We start from the raw sequence: 10,121 nt of genomic DNA on the forward strand, positions 1-10,121 counted from the left end.
CTCTCCTTGTCCCCCTCTCTCTCCCTCTCTGCCTCTCTCTCCCTCTCTCTCTCTCCCTCCCTCTCTCTCTCCCCCTCTCTGCTTCTCTCTCCCCCCCTCCCTCTCTCCCCCTCTCTCTCTCCCCCTCTCTCCTTCTCTCTCTCCCCCTCTACCTCCCGCTCTCTCTGTCCATCTCTCTCCCTCTCTCTCTCAGGTTTCTGACCGCCCCTCCCTCTTCCATCTAACGTCAGAAACCCGAGGTATAAAACAGTCTGAGGTCCACAAAGCGTCCTACACACATCTAGTGTGGAGCCACTTTGCTGACACGGAGCGATTCGCACACACTGGACTGAGAATGAACAGAGAACCAGCAGGACATTTGTGGATCAACCTCACAGATGCGGAGTCTTTAAGGACCTTGAACTGAGTTTGATGGGAGAAGGTGCTGATCATCCCTGAAAAGCCGGAGTTCATGCCATTCTGTTGAACACGTTTTAGCAATAATCTGGAAAGAAACAAACAAACCCTGTTTATAAAGAGAAGATGCTGCTGGGCCAGATGGTTTTGTTGATCCTCCTCCTCAACTGTGCAACTCTCATCTCCTCCCTGTCAACCTGCGCCACCGTGGATATCGACCACGTGAAGAGGAAGAGGGTGGAGGCCATACGGGGTCAGATCCTCAGCAAACTGCGACTGACCAGCCCCCCGCAATCCCAGGGTCCCAGTAAGATCCCCTACCAGACCCTGGCTCTTTACAACAGCACCAAGGAGCTGCTGGAGCAGCTGGGCAGGGACCGGCATCAGACCTGCGGCCAGGACAACACTGAGACCGAGTACTACGCCAAGGAGATTTACAAGTTCAACATGGTGAATAGACCCAATGAGAGCAGTAAGTTTTCACTCTTTTCTTCGGCACCTTTTGACCCCACCTCTGACAGCACTCTTCCAGTTTTTCTTTCCTGCGTGAATCCTTTTCCAGCGCCCAGATCTTTCTTTCCAATCGGCCAAATGAGGCCGAGTGCTCGGGAGGATGCCTGGAGAGAGAGAGGAAAGTTTGTCAGGGAAACTATGACCTGCATTGAGAGGAGAGCCACTCCACTGACCTCTTTAGATATGGCCTGCCTTTGCACTCACTCAGTGGTACTTTGAGCGTGGCACCACTCTCACATGACTGAAACACCATGCGCATCATCTCACAAGTCAGAACTCTCGATGGCCACTAACTTTGACGGTGCTTTTCAGTAACCAAGCACATTGTTTGTACGCTCGTGCTGTGGGTGTCAGGATGACTGGGGACGGAGGATAAGTGATGTGCATGTGTGTGTGTGTGTGGAAGCAGCAGACGGCCTCATGGTCCAGAGCAAAGCCAAAAGCGTTGCATCACACTCTCATTGAAATGAACAGGTGGTTCTCAAACAGACATTTTTGTCCTGAGTAATGCTCTGTTTTCAATCTTGCTTCAAGTCCTCTGAAAATGTGTTTGTTTCAGAGCCACAGAGTTCTTTTTTTTTTTCTTCCTCCATTTCATTTCAGGAAAAAAAAAAAGTTAAGTAAACACGTAGCTCATTTTGAACGACAAAAACTTTCATTCCATATTTACACAACTCCCCCTTTGATGCTCATGCAAACGTCTTATGTTTTGGCCCTTTGTCCGCACAATATTTATGTGTCTGGTTTCCCAAGTTGGCTGATCCTAAGGTTGTGCACGGTGTACTTTTCCACATTTGCTGTGGGAAAGAAAACTCTGAAACCATCATACCTAACATCTTCAGCTTTGTTACAGTTCCCAATCAGCCTCCCTCCAACTCGCCTTCCAGGTACTAAGCTGAAGTCTGTTGTGGGTTTATTCATCTGGACCAGTTCCTGTTGTCGACACCGGTGAACCCAGTTCAGAGCAACTGCTGGGTTTTTACACTGGCTTGTCTGGACCAGATGCTTCCCATAACATCCTGGCCTAGTTGACACTTTCATTTTTGTTTATCATAATATAAATGGGCCTAAAAATAGAGCAGCAAAATCACTGTGCAGCCTCATGCTACAGAGTGATGCTGCAACATGGCTCAATATAAAAGGCCGGCATTACCTACAGTATGGCCAGACAATGGCTCGTCGCTGTTATTGAGTTGGAAACAAACTCGCCCCTCTCACCAATGCTGCACTCTGCATGACAGGATGGCAGTGCCAGCCAGGGGGGCAGTTCTCTATGGAATTGTATGGACGTCCTTCCTTAAACCTGAAGTTTGAAGGTGTCCATGTTACAATGACGCCTCCTCTTTACTCCCACATTGCAGCTGAGATGCACAAAGGACGTCCTTAACCAGAGAAAAGCACTTGGTGGAATGTCAAACCCAGGTTCTGAAAAGTTCTACCTTGTGGTCGGAACAGGTGACATAATGTTGGCTCACATTCCCGCTCATTTATTGACTTATCTAAAGGTGGTCTGTTGCTCTTGGGGAAGCGTGGGTTCATGGCAGGTAAGTGGAGCAGAAAGTTGGTGACTGGCTAATTGCAGGATGGAGGCACTTGACAGCGAGACCCGGTGCACTTCCTCTTATAGCGTGGGCACGCAGCGAGAATTTGGCACGCGCCCTGTGGCTGAGTCGCTGCGGTCAGGACCCGTGATGTTTCAACAAAATGTCAGCGCTGCGACGGGTTGTTGTGGATGATAACCCGATACCCGAAGAGTGAGGTCATACTCAGTTTCATAACATCAACCACGAGTCACTGGAACGACGTACTGCTTTGGTGCAACAACACATCACATCAACTTCTGAAGGCTTCAACTGTCTTCGCAGTGAGATCCTTTACTGTACCTTCCGCCTGATCAACGTACGTTAAAGCGAAATGTCATGTTCAGTTAGCATCTTTTAACTGCAGGCAGAAGTACAAAGCGAGGGTTGCATCGGTCAGACGTTTACTTGAATCTGCTCTCTTCCAGATGATCTGCCCTTCTGTCCAAAAGGCATCACCTCCAAGATTTTTCGCTTCAACGTCTCTGAAATGGAAAGGAACTCGACCAACATCTTCAGAGCCGAGTTCCGAGCTCTGAGAATCCCCAACTCCAGTGCCAAGAGGAACGAACAGCGGATTGAGCTCTACCAGGTGCGTAAAGGTATTGTTACTTCGTCCTTCTATCACAACCAACTGCAGCTGATGAAAACAGACAGATATGCGTACTAGAATCCAAGATGACGACTGAGGAGAGGTGGCCAGCTGAGAACAGCCACCTGAACTTAACATCTGCAAACAAGAACAATTTACGTTTTCATTACGATTCTGTGTTCAAGCCGTCATCCAAAATCACAAGAACAGACTGCAGGAGTTGTGCTGTCGACAAGTTCCCTTCAAGTTACCCGGACGGAAAATAGCCATTTGGATTGTTGAGTTTTGTCGCAGCTAAAAAAGTCACTTTTTGTGGTATTAAAATTAAAGATAAGTAAACAAGGGCTGCAACAGTATCAGATTTTCACTTCATGACACTGGTGGATGAAAATTATCATGATAATGTCACAATATCAACAAAAATACTGATAATAGTGTGACAATCATTTCAATAGTGATGTGTTTTCTCCTTGAAATCCCTGTCTAAGGGGCAAATATGAAACAGTATCTCTGCATCTGCATACACAAAGTGCAAGCAATAACCTGCTAGAAATGAAATGATGAACAGTTTTGACTACAACACTAACTGAAGCAAAATCATTTGTGGTTGGCAGGGCATTTGCACGCAACTTTAGCTTGATGCGTTTAGCAGAAACAATAGCTTTACGTTTGCTGTGTTAAAATTTTATGCTTATGCTTTTTGATATGGAATATGGAAAAATCCAGCGAGTTGGATCTTGGTTATGATAGAGCGTCGTTAACACTTGTTAGCATGTAGCCACAGCGCCGCACTAGTCGGTCAATACTGGAGAGGTTAAGCTAGCAGGAGAGATGGCTATGGATATATATATATAACAGAGGTCGAGTCGTAGTGAATCATTGACTGGTTATTATCAACATTGAGATGAACTCATGACAATATTTCACTGCAGATCGTGAGGCCCAATGAGCACATTCGAAAGCAGCGGTACATCGCAGCCAAGAACGTTCTGACCAAAGGAACAGCAGCAGAGTGGGTGTCCTTTGATGTGACCGAGACGGTGCGAGAGTGGCTGACCAACAGAGGTGAGGCTGATGTCGCGCTTTGGACTGAAGGAAGTGATGTAACCTCAGACGACTGACTCCCATCAGCAACAAATCTCGGCCTGGAAATGAGCGTCCACTGTCCCTGCCACACCTTCAACCCCAATGGTGACATCATTATCAATGAAAACGAGGTGCTGGAAGTGAAGTTTAAAGGTTTGTTTGAGACCGTGTTTGAACCGCTTCTGCAGCTTTTATTGCTCAATGTCTGAAGAGTCTGATGCCATTGTTGAAGGTGTGGATGGAGAGGAGGAGAGCAGCCGACTGGACCTCAGTCACCTCGGCAGGAACAAAGAGCAGAACCTCCCTCATCTCATCCTCATGATGATCCCACCTCATCGTCTGGAAGCGCAGACCACACGCAGACGCAAGAGAGCGCTGGACACCAACTACTGCTTCTCGTAAGTGGCGCTCTTCTGATTTTCCCGCTGACTTTTGAGGAAGTCGGTCTCTTATGAGATCCATTACCGCAGAAACACAGAAGAGAGCTGTTGTGTTCGCCGCCTGCACATTGATTTCCGCCGTGACTTGGACTGGAAGTGGATCCACGAACCAAGCGGCTACGATGCCAACTACTGCTCGGGGCCTTGTCCTTATTTGAGGAGCACAGACTCAACACACAGCTCGGTGAGAACAGACCCGCATGATCTAATCCTGCCTTGTAGACGAAGTCCCAGAGAACCAGGATCCCTGAAGATACTGAGCATTAGAGATTAAAAACTGAACAGCACTTTTGAAAGGAGTGACGTGGTAATAATTTCTGCTGTGTACGTCCAACAGATGCTGAGCCTGTACAACACTTTAAACCCCGAGGCCTCTGCCTCCCCCTGCTGTGTCCCCCAGGACCTGGAGCCCCTCACTATACTTTACTACTCTGGACGGACCCCCAAAGTGGAGCAGCTCTCCAACATGATTGTAAAGTCCTGCAAGTGTAGCTGAGGTAGCGTGTTGTCATCCAACTCCAATCATTGACTGTTAGCTGTGACAAATGACTTGTGACCTCTTTGAAATGTCGCACAATTTTTAAATGACTTGAGGTCCCCCCCCCCCACTATTTCTGTTTCGATAATGAGTCTGTATTGTAATCCTCAGCAAACATTGTTGGTAGAGGATTGTCTTTCGTTTCTAACCTTGGGATCATTTCGTTGACGTACTGTTGGGAGAGTCCTCGCGGGATGGATCGCTTTCCTTTAGTTCCCTTTAGTTGAAAGAGTGGGCATTATCTTCAAACACAAAAGGAGAAAGGACAGACTTGGTGCTGAATCTAAAGCCATCGCTGCGGTCAGGGAGAAGGGGAGAATGCCTTCTGGATTTGCAATGGAAAGTGAACGAACAAAGACATTGAGCCAAGCTTTTCTTTTCTTGGCCAGTCGGCACGGCCCTTTCTTGTCGGTGCATCTAATAGAAAAACTGGAAGACGAAGAGGAAGGAGAAGAGTATGTGACCTGTGTGGAAGAGAAGGAGCGCGGTGGAAAATAGCCACGAGCAGCACGCTGCCAATCACTGGAAGATTTCATTGCTAACAGGTTCAAATAGTTTCTGGGACATCAAAGGACAAACTGGAAATGGACTGATGCAACTTTTTCATTAATAGCAGCTGTTATGTAATTATTACACAGAGGTTGTTTCTCTGACTGGGAAGAGATCTGTGGAGGTAGCAAGGGTCTGACCAGCTGAGCAGGATCTTTTCAGTCTTTTGTATGTGACGTAGGATTTTTTTTTTTTTTTTTAATAAGCCCTTTATACTTTGATATTACGATAAAGAAAGGTTTTGCAAAATGTCTCAATGTTCTTTGCTGTCCTGTGGAACAACACTAGAATGGACGTGTTCATGACTAACCTGAGTTGTAACTTGGGCTGGAGTCATCTTTAAGAAGTGACACTGAGTGACGTGATTCAGAAACATGCCGCCGATGTTTCTCTCGACACGTGGAAATGGGAGGCAGATCAAAGATAGACGACACCACTACAAAGTATTTCTCTCCAAACTCTGACCCTGACAGGTCATTATTGACAGAGTAATAACTAATAAATATCCAGAACACGGCTGATAAAGGCAAGTGACCCAAACGAAAAACCCAACTCTGTGTCTGTGGACCCATGTGACTGTAGACCCATGTGTTCCGTCAAGCTGCTTGTAAAAGTGTCTCTCTGCCCAAATAATAAAGTCAGCTTTTGCAAGGTTTCCAAGAAATGACATTTTTATTACGTCTCGTGAAAAAAAATACGAAAACGCAATCCAGTAATTAGCAACCTTGATTTAGTTATTTATATTGAGCTATTAAAGTTGTGGCCGACTTTGTTGGGGCGACTCATTGACCAGCCAGAGCCAAGGTACTTGCATGGTGACTGTATCCTTCATAGGTGAATTTAAAATACACAACAAAAGAATTAAATAAATAATAAAATAATATAAATATGTATATTTTATCACGTTTTAATGTGATTAATTTTCACATTAGAAAATATAACTATATATAATATTGTAAACAATATTGTAAATAGTATAAAAATATTATCTTATATTAAATATATATATAAATAATCACATAAAAATGATGATAAAAGGTTTCATGTTTTTTTATAACAGAATAAACAAATTGAAGCTGAATCTGTCCATATAAAACCATTGTTTTGTTTATGAAGTTACGCCCTATAAAAATGTGTTGCACCTAGAATTGATGCACTGAAAAATATTTTTTCCAGAAAGATACTTTATATTGTTTTTAGTTTGCATCTTTCATGAGTGTTATCTAGCTGCAGGTCAGGTGGACAAACCTAGCTTGTCCACTGTAGTGCTGAACACTAGCCAGGTTGAAGAGGAAGCAGTTCCATAAGCTGCTTAAGATGTTGGAACCCTGCAGGACCAGAGACCAAAGACAAAGCTTATCTCGAGCTTTCTAGCGCAGCTCTTTCCTTCACACGTGCACATTTGCTTCCATGGCCAAGAGGCTGCTCTTCATCACAGGCCAGGTCACACACAGGTGTCCAAAAAAAAAAATATGGTGAGCTCAGATAGGTTTGATCAGATAGTCTTCCAGGCTTGTGGGCCGTCACAGACTGGTGTGGGCGCTCTGGTGAGCTAATGCGGGCTGACAAGTGGTCAGAGAGAATTCCCTCTCGCTGTCTGCCCGTCATTGTTCGCCGTCACAGACGGTCATGAACCATTGCACAAGCACAAACACACCAGAGGCCAGCAGGTCTGAACACTGGCCTACGTAAAGAGAGTAGGATCTTAAAGTGGATGCTGTGAATGCGATGGACAACATTTAAAAAGTTATTTCATCACAAAAGGTCCACTCATCACACAAGTGCGAGGTGGATGTGCACCAGTTGCCGGTCAGAGCTGACAGCTTTTATACAGTGAGTGAAGACATCCACCTCAAGCCAGAGTTCCTGCTGACAGCCCTTGGGGTTTGGGAAGAAATCTGAGCTCCTCGAGCTCAAACGTGCAATAAAACTCATCCCTAGCTCACGGCTACTGGACGAGCAAGTCATAATGGCCTGAGATGAGGATCGGATTCAGAGCGCGAGTGTCTCAGCTGCGGCGCTTCCAAGACTTACAATGATGAATTGCATGACACGCAAATTCACAGAAGTTTGGAAAACTGTGAGCTGCTTTTCCCTGAGCAGATTAACAGATGTGCAAGGAGGGGAAAAAAAAAAAAAAAGATTGGGAAGCGGGAGACAGGCAGAGAAGTGAGTGAGTGTGAGAGATGGAGTCCTCAAAGTGACTGTTCCTGCTGTAAAATCATCAGGTCACATCAGAGCTTTTTCTCAGGCCCCCGGGTGGAAAGAGCCGTGTCATATAGCAGCGAGGAACACACACACACGCACACACACGCACATATACAGACATGGTTTCTCTGGAAAACAGAGAGGGTGAGCAAAAGAGTAAACACGCATCACCGCCATAGACCTCCACAGCTAAACAAATGTATGGGAGGTCTGGATTGAGTAAGAGGACTCCTGTAAAAGAGGAGGCAAAATTTACACTGAGAATAAAAACAGACTGAAAAAATGTCAACTTAGCATAAATCTAATGAGTTTTGCTGCGGCGGGTAGCGCTGACCTGTTTCAGTGTTGACTCTTCGGAATGTTTTAGATATGATCATACGCTTTCAAACTAGTGTAGAGAGCAAAAAATAAATCTTTTTTTTTTAAAAAGTCTGTTTTATTTTGTACCGTACTTAGTGGCGATTCCAAATGCTAATGATTTTTAAAAAGTATTTCATTTCCACTCAACAAATATTATAGACGTGGCAAAAATAAATAACAAAAAAAAAAAAAAAATTCATACCAGATTTTTTTTTATTTTATTTTATTTTATTTTATTAAGGGCAGTCAATAAATGCAGTTATTTTAAAATTGGCGAAATGAAAAATAAATAAATAAAGCAAATTATGATATAGAAGGGAAACAAGACAAGAAAATGAATTCTGTATTTTAAATTCGCTTATACTTGAAGCTTCTTCCTGAGTTGAATCTGAGAAAACAAATGACAGCTCCCACAGTCACCTATTTATTTTAAATGCGCAGCATACGATGAGGTTTCCTCTTATTCATTTTGTCCCTCTGCAGCTATAAACATGCGCTCTGTTTACATCCCCTGGTGAGAGCTGATGCCTTACTGCAATCTCAACTCTCAAGGAAACATGAGGACTTGGAATTAAAGTGCACATCTGTGTGGCCTCCAGTGTGCAAGGATCCTGACAGATACACGAATATAGAAGCAACCTGCCAAACGCACCGACGTGTGCTCCGTAACACCTACCACCAACCCATTCACAGGTGTTTCATATCATAAAAGAGCAAGAAACCTATATATATATATATATTTCCAAAAAGAACTATAAAATGCGAGTCTGGATTTATGTTCGCTTTATTTCATGCGGCTTCAAATGCAGTTAAAGCAGCCGTGAGCTATATTTTCCAAAACAAAGTTTCGCTCACATGATGTCATGACCAAGTCTTAATTGGTGTGTCTTAACTTGGATTGGGGTATTCATAACTTCATATTTCTCTCGTGATTGGCCGTGGCAGGAGAGCACAACAGTTGGCGAACATGTTTGACGGAAACTGTGAACCAATGCAGTCAGGAGTCCTATAAGAAGTGTAGAGTTCATTTAGACAGAGACTCAATGGGAAGACTTTCCTCTTCCCAACCACCGCAGGTGAGGTGGAAGTGAACCGCATTGAAGCTGCGGTCAGTCAGTGGGATTCTATGAGTATCGCTTCATAACACAAGCAGTACAGTGGGCAAAAAAGTGATGTGAACAGGGTTTTTATCAGAGAAATCAATCATAAAAACACAGAAACGATGTATGTATTCTCATATACGCTGAGAAAAACTGTGTGACAGTTTTTTTTTTTTGTTTTTTTTTCGGTGGAGTATATATATCTATATCTATATATATATATAGATATATATACTATGGGATATTATTTAAGAACTACATAATATTGACAATGACGAAAAACTGACTTTTTAAATAATTATTTTTAAATAGAAATACGAAAAAAAGGGGGAAATAGCGGGGAGAGGTTCTGAGCTGCTAGTGCGAAAGCCGGAGGTCACCCTGAACAAAGTAGACAAACACACTCGCACCTACAGCCAACATGTGTAGGGGGAAACAAAAAACTCCAACCCAACAGCTGCCTCAAGCTGAAGTTGAACCAACAACCTGCACCAACTACAAATAACATCCGACTTACGACATGCTCAACTTACGTCCTTCAGTACTTGTATGTCTGGCACCGAAGCATGTAGCAGCCCGGCAACGCACACAACAGTTATGGCAGCCAGCCGGCATTGCATACGTCAGTTACGGCAGCACAGTATCCCAGCACCTCACTGTCTCTACCACTACAGTAGTACCTATAACCCTCACGTCGGCTGTTTTGAATGGCATTCGACTTACATCCAATCTGACTTACGACCGCTTGGATTGGAACCG

General features: G+C 44.3%; 1 protein-coding gene across 1 annotated transcript; it reads left to right on the forward strand.

Annotated features, from left to right (window-relative positions):
• Positions 1–268: 268 nt before the first annotated feature.
• On the forward strand, positions 269–6,340 carry LOC128768391 (transforming growth factor beta-3 proprotein-like). The gene is made up of 7 exons (XM_053881247.1): positions 269–868; positions 2,918–3,081; positions 4,014–4,146; positions 4,213–4,320; positions 4,400–4,565; positions 4,638–4,791; positions 4,945–6,340. The coding sequence occupies exons 1-7, from the start codon at positions 523–525 to the stop codon at positions 5,101–5,103; spliced, it is 1,230 nt and encodes a 409-aa protein (XP_053737222.1). The 5' UTR covers positions 269–522; the 3' UTR covers positions 5,104–6,340.
• Positions 6,341–10,121: the final 3,781 nt, after the last annotated feature.

Source organism: Synchiropus splendidus, chromosome 12, assembly GCF_027744825.2.
Source record: "Synchiropus splendidus isolate RoL2022-P1 chromosome 12, RoL_Sspl_1.0, whole genome shotgun sequence".
NCBI classification, from domain to species: Eukaryota; Metazoa; Chordata; class Actinopteri; order Syngnathiformes; family Callionymidae; genus Synchiropus; species Synchiropus splendidus.

Coding starts and splice junctions, on each gene's coding strand:
- LOC128768391 (XM_053881247.1), top strand. CDS start 523: ATGCTGCTGGGCCAGATGGTTTTGTTGATCCTCCTCCTCAACTGTGCA. Junction 3,082..4,013: donor AGCGGATTGAGCTCTACCAG/GTGCGTAAAGGT, acceptor ATTTCACTGCAG/ATCGTGAGGCCCAATGAGCA. Junction 4,321..4,399: donor GCTGGAAGTGAAGTTTAAAG/GTTTGTTTGAGA, acceptor CCATTGTTGAAG/GTGTGGATGGAGAGGAGGAG.